The sequence below is a fragment of the Cottoperca gobio genome, chromosome 16 (genome assembly GCF_900634415.1).
Source record: "Cottoperca gobio chromosome 16, fCotGob3.1, whole genome shotgun sequence".
Taxonomy (NCBI): Eukaryota; Metazoa; Chordata; class Actinopteri; order Perciformes; family Bovichtidae; genus Cottoperca; species Cottoperca gobio.
The window spans coordinates 19626344-19646020 of NC_041370.1; the positions used below are offsets into that span (position 1 = coordinate 19626344).

At 40.9% G+C, this 19677-nt stretch overlaps 1 protein-coding gene across 1 annotated transcript; it reads left to right on the forward strand.

Moving 5' to 3' along the window:
• The first annotated feature begins 936 nt into the window (after nt 1-936).
• sall3a (spalt-like transcription factor 3a) lies at nt 937-16904 on the forward strand. Its single transcript, XM_029452266.1, has 4 exons — nt 937-2278; nt 10863-14012; nt 14397-14734; nt 15176-16904. The coding sequence occupies exons 1-4, from the start codon at nt 2197-2199 to the stop codon at nt 15605-15607; spliced, it is 4002 nt and encodes a 1333-aa protein (XP_029308126.1). The 5' UTR covers nt 937-2196; the 3' UTR covers nt 15608-16904.
• The last annotated feature ends 2773 nt before the right edge of the window (nt 16905-19677 follow it).

Consider the following 19677-nt stretch of genomic DNA (forward strand, 5'->3'; position numbering starts at 1 on the left):
CATCGTTACAGTAAACATTGTTTCTAATTTATAACAAACACATGGAATAATATTTTCAGCATAATTATTTTTTTATATTATTACCAAAGGTTCTCTAATTTAAAGTCATATCGTATGACACGTTATGTCGTTTGTAATGCTAAAAAATAAGAATGAATTGTTCATAAATCATGTTTATCAATAACAATTATGCACTTCCCGTTTTATTTACATGCCAGTTTGTCTCGCATATCTTAATCCCTTCAATCCCTTTCCCATTATTGTCACCCCATGCTTCCGGAGGTTTTAATGCAAATAGAAATTCTCCATGTGAAGGGTTAATGTGTTTATTCAGATCCACGATGAGCTGACATCAATGCACACAACATCGTTTGTCCTTTTCACATCTTTTCATTTTAAGCAAGAACAAAGAGAAAACAAATAACCTGAAGTATGAATATAATTAGGTTCATATGATGTTTTAAATAAGACATACAGTCTTACAGCACGCTCAAAATATTATTACTATATAATATTAATCTTTATTTTATACAGTAAATCACTAGGATGTAATTACTGCCAGCAAAGGACAAACTACATTTTCAGTGGTGGCCACCGTGCGTAAAATGTTGCATACATTAGAAATAAAGTGAACATAAAGGTAAGACATTGTGATGGAAAGCCTACCGTGGAGCCACACAATCTCCGCTGTCTTAACAAAGAAACACTGCGAGATAATTATAACAGTATAACCTTAAATGCGGTGGCTGGTGTGAGATATTATATGATGGGAGGTCAAATCTGGGTGTTCACACTGGAGTCTGAGGACGATCCATTGAACAGTAACGTGGTGGTACATCCTAGTGGTGGCTGAAAGCAATGGGCTGAACCTCTGCTTGGGGGTTAACTCTCACACACAGCACAGTCCTCTCACACACATACGGAGCCATGCCCGACACCAAGAGACCGATAGCGCGAGTGGTCTGCCAGAAGATAACTTCAAAGTTGGCTTCCATATGAGTCTGCAAGCCTACAAAAGGGAAGCCACTGAGTGATGCTTTAATTTGGAAAAATAGCGGCGTTTGAGTGTTTGGCCACCAAGAAAAAATACACTTTTTTGGAGAGCGCACCGAGGCGAATGCGCAACCGGGAGCTAAAACACGGCGACAGGAGGAGGACGAGGGGAACTTCATCGCGATCAGAAACACTGAAGAGACTTCTCTTTTGCGGGACAAATTAGTTTTTGATCACATTGGTGGTGTAACTGAGAGGAGGACTGTTGCTAATCCGCTTTCTCGGAAGACGCGCGTCAAAGTTTGGAGAGCGGAGCTGCGCCATTAGAAAGAGAAAAAGAACCCTGCTAACAATTTATTGCTATTGTCAAGAACTTTACTCGACTTTCCGGTCATTGATGTCCGTGTACCAAGTCAACCCGCAGATACTTTACCGGAAACATGTCCATCAAGAGAAAACTTTAAAGACCTGAGACTGTGTGCTTCATTCGAGTCCAATTCAGAAGGAGGTGCATTTAGAAAAAAAGTTACCGAGAGAGAGAGAACTGAGCCAAGCTCTCGAGACTTTATGAGAAGACGCTTTCTGAAGGTAACAGTGGGATCATAAAGGTCAGAGTGATGAAGATGATAGATACTTGGAGAAGAAACGCAGCGGTGAATCCTCAGCACTTGTGAGTCAGTGCGCTTCGTGAAAGGAGGTTGGGGAAAAAGGAGCCTGACGTTCCCTGTTGAAGACCCCCCCGTGAGCTCGGCATAACAAGAGATTTGGTGTGTTGTGTTGTGTTGTTGGGGGGAGGTTGGATAGTAAAAAGAAAAGAGACGGATAAAGTCTGAGAGTGAAGCGGCTAATTGCTTAGCCCGTCCCTCATTACCATATCCAATGCGCGTCCGCTGGACTCCAGCCAATCCTCCCCACCTTCACACGGTGCCATTAATCGCGAGGCATTATTCACTATCGTAATTATTATACCGACATGCGCAATCCAACGCACAGCAACAGCAACGGCGGCAGCAGCACCGGCTAATTTCTGATTTTTCTTTTTTGCGTCCCCCTCCTCTCTCCGCGATAGCAGACTATTTGCGAACTTTTTTTTTGTGTGTGTGCACGTTGATTCATTCGCTCTCCGCTGATGTATCTGCAAAACGCAGAGGCATCACGGAGCGCAAAAGCAGCAGCAGCATCGCCAGCATTGACGCCAGCAGCATGTCCCGACGCAAGCAAGCCAAGCCGCAGCACCTCAAGTCGGACGAGGATCCCGCAATAGCCGGTGTGATCTCCGAGCACGGTGAGTGGATCTGATCAGCTGAGGTCTCTTCTTTCAAAATAGACAACTTCCCCCCTACAGCTCTTCTTCACACTTGTGTTTTCATTTCTCTCTGTTTTAGGAGCTTTTAAACTTCTTTGAGTTCGACCTTAAATTAAATCTAGTTTGGATTTATTTGGATTAGATTGCCGATAGGATTTATTTCTTAAACATAGATGCGATAATTTTGCCATCACTGTTATTCAGTCAGAAATATCTCCTCAATGGACACGGAAGTGTAGGATTCCAGTTTGAGAAGTTGTGTTAGTTTGATCCCCAAACATCAGTTTAATCTGCATCTCGCCCAGGCTGCATGACATTACCGGCTGCTGGCTGATAGGCGACTTTTAAGATGAATGTAAATAATGCATATATTAATTTAAAACATTTTACAGCATTTATAATACGTGCTGGAGGCCTTTTATGGACGACCTGTTTTAAAATAGAATTAATTTAATACTGAACTATAAGTCAAATATCGGAGCTGTTTTCTTAAATACGTCTTTGAAATGTTATACAGTTGACTTTAGATGTGCATGCGCGCACACTAAAACTCATGTACAAACGCATACACACGATTTGAGAAGTTGAACTATTTGGCATTTTCTTACAGCTGTAAAATGCTTAATGCCGCCCAAGTAAATCATTCAACAATGTCTATTTTTCATTATATCATTTTTTTTTTTTAAACCATTAAAATTATTTTATTTTATTTTGTATTAGTGCCTTTTGTCCCTCAGCGCCTGTCTGGCTCTCCGTGGAGCAAAATGCGGATTCTGTTGCAGGTCGAAGCCTCGTTTTGTTATGGAAATGTTTTTGTTTACCCCCTCACATAAATTTAGCACACTTGATTTGTTCCCTTTTGCTCACAATGTCGACAACATCGGTTGACAGGGCTCGTCCTCGCCTTGTGGAGGAGGGAAAAAAAAGGCTCATTCATCTTTTATTCTGTACTCAGCCTTTTACGCAATAAAACAATCATTACAGAGCTAAAGTCACATCTTGAGCAAGGCGTTGGAATTATAGGAGTATTATTGTTCTTACTTCATGTTGCAGAAAAAACTGTTTTACATGATTGTTTTTCAATTTACAATTATTTTAAGTTGTAGTATTTTTAATTGTTGTATTTCATAAAATAATTTTGTAATAAATGTAGAAGAAAATCATATTTTTTTAAAATTAGGAATACATTAATGTAATCCTTTTATAAACAAACAATAATAACAATGCAGTTTTTTTAATATTAAGATCATCACTTTTCTAGGTGTTTACTGTGAAATATGCTTTTTTTTTTTTTTATGCTCGTGTGTTCCCAACATATCACTACAATTTGTTATACCTCACCATCTAGGCTCATGTTGGCCAACACACACACTCAGTAACACATGGACACACACTTTGCAGGGCTTCTTACAATAGAAATGCGTGATGTAATCTCTGGGGAGCAGCTCTCTTTGCATGGGGAAATGTTGGTGTGAGGACTTTGGGGAATCACACTGATGACTCTTGGCTCTTTTGTCTGATTCACTCTGTGGATTTCTGTATTTTTTTAAGGCCGATTCACATTTTAACACAAACACTGTGTCTGTTTTCATGTCGAGATAACCCTTTGGTAGATTTTGTTGAGAGATACGAAACATCCATCAGGTTGCTCTCCTGTAGGATCATGGAATGAAAAGCAAACCTTTTCTCTGACGTAAATTTGGATGATTTTGAATTTCATTTAAAAATCATTAGTGCAATTTGTGATACGAGAAAAGAGTTTCCAGAATAAGGAAAACATCCATACACTCCTTTCTCCATTTTACACCTTCCTACATGGCTGTGTAGCTTTAAAATAAAAACACACACAGATACTGTGTTGTAACCTATAGCATCTACGCTATTGTGCTTAAGACTGGAAGTGGCCGTGGAATGTGTCTTGCCTGTCCTCGTTGGAGCACTATACTGGCTCGCTTGTTTTCAGGACAGGCGTACGTTGCAGTGAAACAATCCCAAGCCTTTGGCAGAGCACAGTGAGCCCATACACACTTAAATAAACCCAATAACACCATGTCTCATCCAAAGCTTCCTTACAGACGAGCTACGAATGTCAAGACTGTTGGTGTATCATTGCAGCCTGATCAGATTCTCCGCTGCCTCTTGCCGTGCTGCAGCTCCTGACGACACCATCGATTGCCGGCCTTGACAAATCATTGCATATAACGTCGAAGGAATTCAAAAGTTCCAATCGTCGGTCGCTGCTTGATTTGGACTTAAAATCCATAATATGTTGGGCTGGTTTTAGGGAGCAAGTCAAGCATTCAAATGGCGTTCAAATTGTGCTCAAGGACACTCTGTCCAGAGCACATTTTCGTGAAAATAGCCATCGAGCAAGAAAATAACTGCAAGATTAGGGAGCTTGGTTGTAAACTTCTCCTTGTGTGTTCATTTTCCCCAACATTTGATCTGACCTTTTTTATGTGTGTGGATGTCTCTTACTCTGCTGTCCACTGCAGCTCAGTGAGGATCTCTTCATTGTGCTGCATCCCTGAAAAGATGAAAAACTAAAATCAAGTGCCAACAAGCCCTGCCATATCATCTCCCCCTCAGGCCTTCCGGACACTTACCCCCTGGAGCTATGGGGGGTTGTGTGTGTGTGTGTGTGTGTGTGTGTGTTCGGACGGGGACATGAGAGAGGGTGGGGGGGTCTGCTTAGGAGTGCTTTTATAAAGCTTGCTGACTTAACCTTTGTCTAGCCCCGGCCGGACAAGCCCTGCCGCTAGATGTCAAGCTCCTTGTACAATTAGAACATGTGTGCCGTTGACCTTGGCAGCGCAGCTTACTCGTGTCCTAGAAAGTGTGAACAGCGACGGGCTTTTCATCTGGCCACCGCCTCCTCTGCATCCAGTGTCTTTGAAGGTGTGCATGTGGAATGTGTGGGCATTATGAGCACAGTTGTGCTTACTCCTATTTAGAGGAACGTCCATAATGGTACATTTTCTCCAGCTGTGGAAGAACACGTACAGCATCAATTTAAACCAAGAAAAGTACATTTTCCCATTATTAATGGTGATGAAAAATAAATTATCTACATCTAAGGAGACACCTCAGGAAAGGCATGTTGGTCATGCTTTCATTGAACATAAATGTGCTTTCAGTTTTTATTCTTGAAGCTTTCTTTACAGAAATATCCACATCCACATTTACTGTCAAACTCTTTATTGAATTCTCAAACACGTTTTCCTTTCATAATCTTAGAGGCAGGAATGTACATAGTTATGAGGTGCAAAACAGATATAATACAGTGAGGAAATCCCCGCTGACAGTGACAACATGGTTCCCCTGCAGTGGGGCTTTGTTTGGCTTTTGTTTTAATCCCCTCTCACCATTGGGTGCAGGCCTCTGGACCACCCACATAGTTGTACCAAAGATGTCTTCAAGAAGGCACTCAAATATGGCCGTGTCCTAATTACTCCTCGGCACCGAAAACACACACAAACAAGTAATATCCTGATTGAGAGGAAGAACTTGACAGGACTCTTTTAACATTAGACAAAACAGCAGATTTCAGTGGATTTAAGAGAAAGCTAAAAAGCCATGAAGTGAAGAGGTACATTTCATCATCACTGTTTCTTCTTAAGGTGATTTTGTGTGTGTTTGTTGAGCAGATTTAAGCACCGATTTGTTCTGAAAGTAGAATCATGGACATACAGTTTGACAGCTGAAATGTTGCAGTTTGTTACAAATGTCGTGTAAAAACATTTGTTTAGTTGAAAATGAAAATATAAGCATTTTAATTTAGCTGAAGCAAAGATCCCTAAGTAGAAAAAAAGATGATAAAATATGTCTTTGGCCTGCTGCAGGATGAGCATCCATTAAAACCTCCTCCTCCTCCTCCTCCTCCTCATCTCAAGCTCTTTTGTAAATCCACGTCCAGAGACAGAGAGCCATCTTGACGGGTGACACAGTCATCTGCACAGAGTGCCGTCATTGAATACTGTATTGCAAATGCTTGCACAAACAAATCGTTAATGTTTTGGCTGCTGCACATCTGCAGGCAATGACAAAGGCCTCTCTGTTAGTGCAGATATGACTGTACCACTCTGCAGTGGGGCTGACCAGGCCGATGGCACACACACAAACACACACAAATACACACAGAAACACATGCACACACACGCACGCACACACACACACACACACACACACGCACACACACACACACACACACAGACACACACAGAAACACACGCAGAGCTGTGCTGAGGACGTTTAAACCTCTGCAGGTCTGAGAGTGCATGGGATCATTTAATAATGCTTTATGTGTTTATGGCTCGGATACATTACTGTCAGAAAAAATATATTTTGAAAGATCCGCCGGTTTAAAAAATACATGTAGATATTAATAGATAAAATTATATGAATTAATGCAATGCAATGTGACAAACAGATTCAGTATTTAAAAGAAATGTAAATGAACACCTCAGTAAAGTGGATATGGTAAATCATTCAAATTAGTTGTTTGTCAAATCAAAAAATCATGACATAAATAAAGAATTAATTTGAGAATAGAGTGGTGGATGTGTGATCAAAGAATTCCAACATCGTTGATCCCAGCAGGCATTTTTTTCTTTCTTTTTTGTGCCCTCCCCTCCACACATGGGCAGGACCTACAGTGATGCATCTCTCTGTAAGGGTCCTAAGCTATCCCCAGATGCTCGAGAAGAATGCATGTTAAAGGGGCAGAAGGGGGGGCGGTTCTAGTAAAGCTGTAAATGCAGGCCCTTTCTTTGAAATTACTGCAGATGAAATTAAAATTTTAAAGCTTGACAAATAGTTTTAAGATGAAAATAGTTGGATACAATACACTTGTAATGACCCCTTTTTAAAATAACTTCACCTTAACATAGAGTAAATGTTACCAGTGTCATTGTCTCTGTGTGTGTGTGTGTGTGTGTGTGTGTGTGTGTGTGTGTGTGTGTATGTGTGTGTGTGTGTGTGTGTGTCTGTGCTCATTAAGTGAATCTGGACATTTTTAAGAATGGAAGAATTTGTAATTGCTCAATGCTTCACTCAATGCTCGGCTCTGTGGCTTTCACAGAATCGGTGCAAAGGATGAATACCTCATCTGATACAATATGTCAGATTAGCGGTTTCAGTTAGCATGCCAACGATTGTTGAGCAAGATAGCGGACACACAGATTCAATGTCCACAATCCCCCTATTGACTGCGACCAGCTTAATATTTGCATCTGAGTAAATGAAGACTCTTAAAGGAATGAAAAACGGATTGTATTTTTTTTCATCCTTTCCTTGCTCATGCTATAGGAAAATCAATACCCCCTACACACACACACACACACACACACACACACACACACACACACACACACACACACTTTTTCACTGTCTTGCAAGCACATAAAAAACACAAAATGTTGCTTTTACACAGCTGCACAACACGATGGTATCCCACAGTTTCAGGGGTGAATGGTGATTGTGAATGCAAATTCTATAATTGTAAGCTCATTGGCATGTACATTGTTATAATATTTCCAGCAAAAGCATAATAATAATTTAAGTGGAACAATGGTGTACCCTGTGTTTTAATGTTGAGTAATTGTAGCAATGGTAAAACTGTCAGAAGCCAGAGCAGAATCCCACATCTGAATGGTTTCTTAAATATGTTTTGATTGGTAGTGTGCACATTTAGGTTTTAAACTATTAAGGCCGTACGATTCTTCACAATATTCCATTTATTGTGTTTAAAATGAATGTTGCAACAAAACTGAAAATGCCAAGTGGGAAGGACATTTTCAAATAAAAGCTGCAATTTTAAAATCAAATTCACCAAATCAAATTATCTATTTTTATGTCCAGAAGAAAATAAAATTGACATTGTAGGCCTGTGCAAGTTAAATACACTACATTTATTTATTCTCCAGTGACAACAAAAAACGTGTGTATGTGTGTATATGTGGCATTGTTTTGGTGTCGATCACTATACGTATGCACGTAATCTTTGTATGTCCTTTGTCCGTCTACATATGTGTGTGAAAGAACGTGTCAAGTGTGTGTGTGTGAGTGTGTGTGAGGTCAGAGGCATACAAAGGCCCCCACTTGTAATTGTATGAATGAATAAAAGAGATTGACAGTAATACCATTCTAATAACTAATCAGCTCAACACAATGCCTACTCATTTGCGCTGACCTTTCAACCCTCAATTATGGAAATGAGTTCTGCTGTCCGCTGCCGGGCTAAGGACATTTTAAGCCTGTTGTCACGTGTCCCTGACGTTTATACTCACTTGCTCCTTTTCACTTGTGCTAAATAATATGGTATGTAATAGAAATTAGGAACATTATCAATTATTTTTGGTTTTAATACTTTCTTGTGACTAGAAAATCAAGGAGGGAGGTGACATTGATATCGCAAAGTGGACATAATGCACAACCTAAAAAGTGCAGGATTTTTTAATTTTCTTTTCTTTTAGTTGCTTGATAAGTTTTTTTTCTTCTTTCTAATTTAACCTGGCAACATACATGATTAGGTAAAATAGTATCTTGTTTTGTCAGCCCTGCCCCCAGTGAGGATCAAAAAACACGGAGCCTGTCCAAAGCCTTTCTGTTGATAATTAATTAAGTTACAGACACCAGACCTTGATAGCTCCTGCCCCCTTTGGCCAGAAATTACAGGAGGAGTGATGAATTTCTTTACTAATGAGTCACTGTAATTGGCACAAATGCTTCATGTCTGCCTCACCATGGCTCGCTCCATTTAAACCTTTGTATAAATCTCATGATTACTCACATGCAACACACAGAGTGAACATATGCAGTCTGCAATGAGCAGTTTTTAGAGGTAATGTCATTCTCGAGATGTCTTTTTATCTCTTACATTCATAGCTCAGGCCTATTGGTTGAGTTTCAATCCTATGATTAGTGGAACTACATTTGCATAAATGAAAACAATTACTTACTAACTTTATTCAGGAATGTGTGTGTGTGTGTATGTGTGCGTGTGTGTATGTGTGTGTGTGTGTGTGTGTGTGTGTGTGTGTGTGTGTGTGTGTGTGTGTGTGCGTGTGTGTATGTGTGTGTGTGTGTGTGTGTGTGTGTGTGTGTGTGTAGATACAAATTACCCATTTTTTGCTCTATAAGTAGCTCAGAGCCCCTTTTTAATGAATTATTTACTCACATATCAACTCAACTTTGCTTTTTAGCAGCTTTTTTAGTGACCATTTTTTTTGTAATAAATTACTTTTATCTGCAATAATGCCTATGCAGTTGTCATCATATTTTTTTATTTAATGTGTAAAGTGTATATACAATACTTTGATTTATAAAAAATAAAGTCATATTACCAGATATATGCCGGGTCTTTGAGTTTAAACTGAACAGGAGACTCAGGGTGCAGGGTGCTGGGGCAGTGATTGAGCATATTTCCCACTCGTAATGAAAGGGAAATGTGTATACAGCCACGACACATGCACACACATAGAGTATAACTATGCTTGAACACAAAAAAATAAACATACAAGGGAGGCCATTTTTGCATGGTTTTGATCAGGTGTGAATAGGGTCCATGCTCAGAGCTTGCATCGGCTTGTTTGACTCTTGATGGTTGCATGGAAGAGGAAGTGGCTTCCTACAACTGTGATTAAACATGTGTAACTAATCAGAGACTTTGCTGCCATGGCACTAGAATGTAATTTGTTGAGTCTTATTTCAGAGAGCATTGGAGAAGGGGGGAGAGAGAGAGAGAGAGAGAGAGAGAGAGAGAGAGAGAGAGAGAGAGAGAGAGAGAGAGAGAGACATTTAACTGAAAGGTAATGTTTTGTATTTCAAAACATTTCCAAAAACATTTGAAAGTGGGCATGATTTTAAATTATATATATATGTATATACATTGGTTGCACACATTTGAAATGGTCTAATTTAACAGGAAATATATGTATGTATATACAGACTTCTGCTTTCACTTCTGACACAGTTTTCCTGACGTCATAACAAAAGAGTGTCCCAGTATAGAGTCCCTTGCCTAGGGACTAAAGTATTACCTTTGCAATGCTAAATGAAAAGGCCCAGGCATTTGAAATTCAGGTGGAAATGACTGGGCTTGATAGCAGAGGGGAATCCTAATGGGGCCATCAAAGTCCTGATTTGTACCCAACAGATGAGGCAGCTGTGAATTGTATGAAATATTGGAAATCAATAGGTTCTATGGAATTTCATTAAGCGGCAGTATCCACAATTGATAGGCCCTCATAATTTGATGGATTGCACAAAGAAAATTATTAGCTGGCTCTATGGAGAGGGTGTGAATGCACAAACCTGGTTCTTGAGAATTGGTGAACTAGGGCAATTTGTTCAGAGTAAAAAAATAAAAAGAATATTGATTTTGGTTATGTTAAAAGAGAGGAAAAAATCCAAAGGTTAAATCTTTGCAGTACTGCACTGCAAAATATGTGTGGATTCTTTATTGATTCTTTATTAATTAATTCTTTTTTTCTCTTTTTTTTGCTTCCTCCTCCCTCTTTTCTTATGCCCTCTCCACTCTCCTGACTCTCTCCACTCCCTTTAGCACGAGGTGAAGTGCTGGAAGATGCCGACAGCGGGAATGAGAGCCGCAGCGGTAGTGAGGAGACGCACATATGTGAAAAGTGTTGCGCTGAGTTCTTCAAGTGGTCAGACTTCTGTGAACATTTAAAGAGTTGCACCAAAAGCCCTCTTGTGCTCATAGTGAACGACAATGAGAACACGCTTAACCCCTCCCAAGAATACCCGACAGAGCTCTCCCCTGTACCCAGCTGCTCTAGTGAGCAGGCTGACAGTGAGGACCCCAGGGAGGGCAACCACAGCCCTGTTGGTGAGGGGGAGGATATCCCAGAGACATCAACCTTAAATGGGGTCAATGTCCTAGAAAAGGAGGACGAGCAGATGGAGGTAGAGCTTTCACCAGAAAAAAATATGGATCTTGAAGAGACAGATGTGACATCCCCTGAACCAGACGGCTCCCTACCTCAGCTCAATGATGTTGTCCCCTCCACTGTTACAAGCTACGCCATGCCAAGCACCAATGTTACCTTGGAGACCCTGCATGGCACCCGGGTTGCAGTTGCCCAGTTTTCACAGAGCGTTAGGGCAGCAGTGGGCAGTGGGGTTTCAACCATGGCTATTCCCATGATCCTGGACCAGCTGATGGCCCTACAGCAGCAGCAGATACACCAGCTGCAGCTGATAGAACAAATACGGAGTCAGGTGGCTCTGATGAACAGACAGTCTGCCTCACAGCCTGCTCTAAACCACCATCACAGCAATGCTGCTGGAAACCAGGGGCCTGTATCCTCCTGTGGCCCTCCTGTCGCAAGTCAGCTTCAACTACACAACTTCATCACTCCCCCTGTCCATCAGCTGCCTGTTAGGTTGCCAGCCACACTCAGTGGTCAAGGACCTTCACCCCTGACCTCAGCAATAGAAGGGCCTCTCTCGCAAACACTGCAAAGTAGCAGTCAGCAGTCTAACTCTTCAATACCCAACACATGCTCAAATAACTTGGTGTTTCCCTCGCCCAGTGGTAATGGATTGTCATCTCTACTTCCCTCCTGCTCATCATCAGTCACAAACAACATTAGCACTAGTAGTAGTGTAACAGGAGGTGGTAGCATCAGCAGTAGCTCAGCTCTTTCCAGGAGCTGCATCACCCCTCCCTCACTCTGCCACAGCAGCCTCCTGAGTTCTGCCTCCAATCTACCGCTGATACCTCACAGTTCATCCAGCAGCGTTATCTTCCCCAACCCACTTGCCAGCATAGCAGCCACAGCCAATGCGCTTGACCCCCTCTCTGCTCTGATGAAGCACCGCAAGGGGAAGCCCCCAAATGTGTCTGTGTTTGACACTAAGCCCAGCTCTGAGGACCCCTTCTTCAAGCATAAGTGTCGGTTCTGTGCCAAGGTGTTTGGCAGTGACAGCGCCCTACAGATCCACCTGCGTTCACACACTGGAGAGAGGCCCTTCAAATGCAACATATGTGGAAACCGTTTCTCCACCAAGGGAAATCTGAAAGTCCACTTCCAGAGGCACAAAGATAAATATCCACATATTCAGATGAACCCCTACCCTGTGCCAGAGTACCTGGACAACGTGCCCACAAGCTCAGGCATCCCATATGGAATGTCTTTGCCCCCAGAAAAACCTGTAACCACATGGCTAGACAGCAAACCTGTCCTCTCCACTGTTCCCAACTCAGTTGGGCTCCAGCTGTCTTCCACGCTGCCGAGTATGATGGGAGGTTTTGGAGAGTCTCCAAACCTCACTCCGCTCAACAGGTCCCCTCAAGGGCAATCGCCACCATTAAGCGAGTGTGCATCTTTGTCCCCTAATATCCTCATTGACTCTGGCATGACCACTATGTCACCCTCCCCAAAACCCTGTCTGTTGAGTGATGCACCTCCTCTCTTGAAGCCTGAAGGTGTTCTCCTTCCCCCAAGCTGCTCTTCTAGGCCAGGAGAGAACACCACCACCACAACTACACTAACTCAAGTGGTCCTTTCCTCCACCCTCACATCCACCACATCGTCCAGCAGTGGCCAGGTCACTGAACCCATCATTAGTCCTAACTCTATTTCTAACCCTGTCTCCCATCCTGTCCTTCCCATGCTCTCAGACCAGTTTAAGGCCAAGTTTCCTTTTGGAGGCCTCCTAGACTCTATGCAAACCTCAGAGACATCAAAGTTGCAGCAGCTTGTCGAGAACATTGACAAGAAGATGACTGACCCAAACCAGTGTGTCATCTGTCATCGCGTTCTGAGCTGCCAGAGTGCTCTCAAGATGCACTACCGTATCCACACTGGCGAGAGGCCTTTCAAATGCAAGATATGTGGACGGGCATTCACCACCAAGGGAAACCTGAAGACACACTTTGGTGTCCATAGATCTAAACCCCCACTTCGAGTCCAGCACTCCTGCCCTATTTGTCAGAAGAAGTTCACCAATGCTGTTGTGCTGCAGCAACACATCCGTATGCACATGGGAGGGCAGATCTCTAACACCCCGGTCCCTGAAAGTCTGCAGGACATGGACACTGACCTCTCCTTTGACGAGAGGAGCTTAGATGCGATGAGTAACTATGATGATGACCTTCTGGATGAAATGGAGCAAGCTATGGAAGATGAAGCCGACTTAAAAGAGGGAGAAGTAGACCCATGTAAACCTTATTCACCTGGGAGCTCCCCACCAACTTCCATCATCTCCAGCATTGCTGCAATGGAGAACCAGATGAAGATGATCGACTCCACTGCCAACATGACCCGTTCATTTGGTCAAAAGCCTACCCAGAACGGCATCAGCTTTGGAGTAGAGACTGATTGCTTTGCCACTGATTCCCTATCTGCAGTGGGGGATGCTGAAGGTCAAAGCTTGGGGAGCCCTGCTTTGTCTGAGTCCTCTGGCTCAATGCAGCATTTTTCCCCAGCTCACAGCCATTCTGAGAGCCTGCGATCCAAGTCCCCAGCTACATACAATAATAACAACAGCAGTGCCATGACAGTAGACGAGTGCCAGGAGAACAATTCATCTGGCTTTGCAACAGTGAAGTCGGAAAAATCAGAGACTCCATCTCCGCTTTCTGCAACTGAAGGCACCGGGGCCCTTGACCTGACGGCCACTCAACCTGGCAGGCACTTTATCAAGGAGGAGAACCACTTCAGCATGCTGTTTCTAAATAGAGATCGAGGTGTGTATGAGAAAAAAAAAAAATATATATATATATACTGTATATTTATATATACAGTATATATATATAAATACGTATATTGTTTTAATATGTAGCTATTACTAAAAATAAGTACTTATGATTTAATATTAATATTTAATATTTATATATATACTTTATGATTCATTGATAGGCAGAGAAGGAAACAAAATAATTAGAAATATTATTCAAACATTTAATTAATTAATGCATTGTGGTCTCAGCAAGAAAGTGTAATTTACTGTATATGTTTTCAAGTCTGAAAAATGTAAGCAGCTCCCTTGCTACGTATATGGGGCTAACAGTTTGAATGTGCAGTTGTAATGCTTCAACATTCTAATATTCATTTGAACGCTTCTTTTTCAGGGTTGAGCACTCCTAATTTGGCCAGCACTGCATCAAACATGATCAAAATGGAAATGAATGGACACGGCAAGTCAATGTCTCTGAGTGACAACTCTCACCTTCCAGTGGGAATCCAGGTTCATGCTGCAGCACCGCAGAGCACCATGAGCCCCAACATCAACCCCATGTTGGCTCCCCCGCCTCCACGACGCACTCCTAAGCAGCACAACTGCCACTCGTGTGGGAAGAATTTTTCCTCAGCCAGTGCTCTGCAAATCCACGAGCGCACACACACTGGGGAAAAACCTTTCGCCTGTTCTATTTGTGGAAGGGCTTTCACCACAAAGGGCAATCTGAAGGTATGAGCCAGTTTAATATAGCATCAATTAGGATTTTACATAAATGGGGTCACTGTGGTTGAAAAGATGCATGGCATGTAACTTGTAACACTCTGGTATCGATTCTGGCTAAAGACCTTTGGAGTACTGCATGTCCCCTTCTCTTGCCACCACTTTTATTGTCTCTCCTGGTTGTGGTCTCCAGGTTCAAATATAGCTGCTACATTTACGTCTTTTTTAAAGTTTCCTAATTAGCTCTAATATAACATTTTAATGTACCACAAAATAAGATAAAAAATGCATTCTTGTTTGTTTTTACATTTCATTTTAAATGTTTACATTTACCTGCCATTTCCATCCTTAAAACGTTTTGTTTTTATTTTGTATTAGCTTTGGATGTAGGATTTGCGACTGACGATGACACACTCATGATGTTTCTTTTTATGTTCTTGCAAATTTTAGGTTCACATGGGAACACACATGTGGAACAACGCTCCAGCCCGAAGGGGTCGCCGACTGTCTGTGGAAAATCCCATGGCCCTGCTGGGCGGGGATGCCATGAAGTTCAGCGAGATGTTCCAGAAGGATCTGGCGGCTCGGGCCATGAACGTCGACCCGAGCTTCTGGAACCAGTACGCGGCCGCCATCACCAACGGGCTTGCCATGAAGAACAATGAGATCTCTGTGATCCAGAATGGAGGCATCACCCAGCTGCCTGTCAGCCTCGGCGGTGCACGAATCACTTCATTGGGACCCATGCATGGAGGAATGGACCGTGTTCACACCGGAAGCAGCCCTGCAATGACAGGGATGGAGAAGGTTGGTCTGGATGTCGGGGCCGGCCGCCCCTTCTCCAGATTTATGGAGGAGAACAAAGAGATTGGGATCAATTAAAAATACTTTTCTGTATTATTCCAAGGTAGGCGTTTGGTAAAGACTAACAGTCTTACAACAAGGAAATAAACTGCTGATCCAGTCTGAACTCATGCGTACTATATTATGTACAGATTAAATATTTTTCGTTTGGTTTTGGAAATATAGTATTTAGTATTGATTAGAGGTCTTTGCCTTTCACCCATTCCCTCCTCACTTGATATTTCGCCTATACGAAGAATACTTTGTCTCTTGTTTGAGAATATGTCGTCTTGCAAGATTTGCATGGTACTTATTGGTTTTTATCAGTATGTTTGACTGCTTTTATGAATTTCTTTGAAAACCAGGATCCTGCCTCATTTATAATGGGCAAGCATCTTATCTGGACAGGACTGAAACAGAAAAGTTTAAAGACAGTCTGGCCTTTGTCTGGCAACCTTGTTTATGATTGCTCTTTTAAATATAAAAGGGCCGTGGAGAGACTGAAGAAAAGACTGAAGAATAGTGTTTCTGTGCTCGCCTGATTTTTTTTTTCTCATGAACTAGAAAACTTGAAAAAAATAATGTTTGAACTATTTTAATCTTTACATTTAGTCTCCCAGCATTGTCTTATAATATTGTCCTGTGTCTTTAGTATTTATGATATTGACAAAAAAGCGGGTATACAAAAATATATTTAATGGCCCGAGCATTTTATTGATCCATTTCTTTTCTAAACTGCAGGCTTCACTGATGAATATCTCTTTCAATGAAGACAGTATGTCGTTTGAGTTGAACAACAGAGAAATTGGTAGGTTTTATTTGGATATCTGTTGAGACTATGTGTATCTCGTTACATGGTAAAGAGGCTAGAGATATCCGAAGCTGCTATGACCACAACCCTGCTTTTAACCTTTGTAAAAAGAAAAAAGAAGTGATCCTTTTGAAGAAATATCTATGTATAGAAATACAGACAAATCTAAAACAGGTATGCATATTTTGTATCACATAAAAATAGACATCATGAGTTGAGAGTATTTGTCATGTTTGTGAATGCACTTTTTAAAAACAAGACGTTTTGTCTGTGAGTTACCGTTAACCTTTTGACTGAGCTATCTATCACGTGCTGTTTTCATTGTTTTCAGCGTACCACTCCTACAATTTGCAGAGTCGGTTCTCTGTTATTGCATCTGTGCTACTTGTCAGAGTGCAAACTCATCACTCAATCAAAACCTTCTTAAATAAAAAAAAAGAGAACAGGTGTGTGTTTGAATGGTTTCCTGCATCATGTCTTCCCCTTCTCTGTCACTCTTTTATTTCCATAAATTAAAACTGAAATACCAGATACATTTGATCAATTCAACGACAAGGTGTCTTTATTATCATTATTATTGTTATTTAAATGTCTTAATCATTTATTTTTCATTTATGCATAATATTTTGAAATGTGTTGGAGCTGAAAAGATTAAGACGGAAAAAAAGGTCCAGGCAAGATTTTTTTTTTCTAGTGTGGGCTTAATTGACAACTAAATCTTAACTGACTTTTGAAAATAAAAAGTAAAATGATATTGTATTATTAAATAGTATTATTTATTATCTTTAAACAATTGACATTTAAATGTATGGAAACAAAAACTTTTGGCATTTCAATATTAATACAATATATTAATTCATTAATTTGTTAACTGGTTTTGTTTTGTAGATGTTCCAAAATTTTGGCCCCGTTTATTTTCAGAAAAGAAATATGCCTTCTCTCTTGGGACATATTACTTTTCCCCAAATATTTTATTGTGGCTTGGGAACAATTATTTGTGTGTGTGTGTGTGTGTGTGTGTGTGTGTGTGTGTGTGTGTGTGTGTGTGTGTGTGTGTGTACAGTATGTGTGTGTGTATTCTCCTGTATAGATATATACATTTGTAAAAAAGAAACATTAAAATAACACAATTGCAGCTGATGATTTGTGGGCCTTCCCTAAAGTCCTGGAAATCCACTTATCTGCACATGTGATACAACATATCAGAACCATAACAATACATTAATCACTCAGACACAAAAGTACTGCAACATTTCAAACAATACGTAATGAACATACAAATTGCTTGTATTACGACAAATAATTTTCTGAAATACACTGATGAGGTTAATCCAGGTAAAAGCTGTCATCAATAATAATTGTGTTTATTAAATCTATGCTCATTCTAAAAACTAAAAGTAACTTTCTTATATGTTGTATATTTAGTGTGAATAGAATTAACACCTCAATCATGATTTTCACTTCATAAGACTACAAATAATGAATGACTATATGGCAGGAATTAGTGTTCAACTGAGCTCATGTAAAATCTCTGAAGAAACAACACCGTAATAACCTTAAACTTGCCACGGCTGTTGTATTATAGAATAGTAGATTATAGACAATCTGTGTTTGTCCAGCAGTCTGCCAAGGCATTTCACTTCATAACTAAGATGCCTTCCTGTGTTGCTGTGGCAGCGTAGACATGTGAGACAGTGCTGTCTGGGTAGTGGTGTGTGGGATTCAGTGAAATTGTCGTGTGTGTGTGTGTGTGTGTGTGTGTGTGTGTGTGTGTGTGTGTGTGTGTGTGTGTGTGTGTGTGTGTGTGTGTGTGTGTGTGTGTGTGTGTGTGTGTGAACGGTAAAGCAATGCTAGCCTCCTCCCAGCATTCAGCCCTCCCGGTGCAGTATGCTTGACACATGGTCCACATGTGTGCGAACACACACACACATTCTCACACTCCCACACAAATACCCATGTCTTCACTTTGTCGAAAGTAAAAAACAGACAAAACACCAAATATTCGTAGAGATGAATAAACAACGTGCAGCCACATCAGGTGCAAGATGAAAGTTATAGCTCACTTTAATCACTGAGAACAAAATAGTTTTTCAGTGCTTATCTGAGGCAGCTGGACTTGCAGATGTGACTATAGCCTTGATCCTGAATACCTCACTATATGAAGTAAGGTCACTATGACTTACACTCATTTCCATGTCAACCTATAAAACACGGCAATGCATCATTCTTGGAGAAAAAAATAAAATAATTAAAGTGACTACAAATCAAAACATGAGCACTGAAGATTTGATTTCAATGATCCTCAGTGTTCATCCATCTGGTCAATTTAAATGAACACCTGCATGGTTTCTACCAGGTGTTTCTGAGCGACTGACATGTTCAAGCTACAGCTTTTAGGCATGATAATTATCCGAGCCACTCTGGAAACCTTAAAATGTAATAATATATATTAGAAGAAAAATACATTATCGGGGCAATAATGTACGGCAAGACTCCTATTGCAAAGTAAGTGGGGCCAACTGGCGCATTATCCACTGCAGCTGAAGCGATGATTGGTCCATCAAAGTTCAGCTTACATCAGCTTTCACCACTAAGCCATAAGTGTTTATTTTTGTGTTATTTTTCTCTTGACTTTCACACACATATTACTTTTCATGTTGACGAACGGGAGTTAAGTCTGCCCTCGGGAGCTCTCCGGACTGATTTGGTAATGCACGCTGCCGTTTGTGGGCCCATTGTTTGACATTGTCAGCTGATAGCGCAGGCTTAGTCAGTGGGATTGTCAAGTGATGAAGAAATTTCATACTGACTGTTTTTCTCTGAGAAGGCACTTATTTTGCTCATATTTGGGTACGAGCAAAATACATTCCACTCATTCTTCGACTCATGCGCTCGCATTTAGCAAATAATTTTGCAGACAGCCAGTATACATGAATGTAAAGACTGTTGTTTTACACCATGATGGTGATTCTCCTCAAATTTGTAATATAATTCAATAGGCTGTTGCAGCAGCTTCATATAAGTTCTCTGTGGGGAAGGGCTGTTTCACCTCAAGTGATTTCAATTATGAAGCCTTTCCAGCTCAACCTGGGGTTACATGAGGGTATTAATATGGCACTGTTGTTGATTGTTATTTCCATAACAAAACTTCTGCATGTTACCCAGATTTTTTGCTGTCATTATGTAATTTTGTTTTCCATCAAGCAATACATTACAATGGAATGTCTTACACGTGAAGTGTAATTTTATTTTACTGTTCAAAACAGAATGTTTATGAGCAACCAGGCGAACGCAGACA

Coding starts and splice junctions, on each gene's coding strand:
- sall3a (XM_029452266.1), top strand. CDS start 2,197: ATGTCCCGACGCAAGCAAGCCAAGCCGCAGCACCTCAAGTCGGACGAG. Junction 2,279..10,862: donor CGGTGTGATCTCCGAGCACG/GTGAGTGGATCT, acceptor CACTCCCTTTAG/CACGAGGTGAAGTGCTGGAA. Junction 14,013..14,396: donor GTTTCTAAATAGAGATCGAG/GTGTGTATGAGA, acceptor CTTCTTTTTCAG/GGTTGAGCACTCCTAATTTG.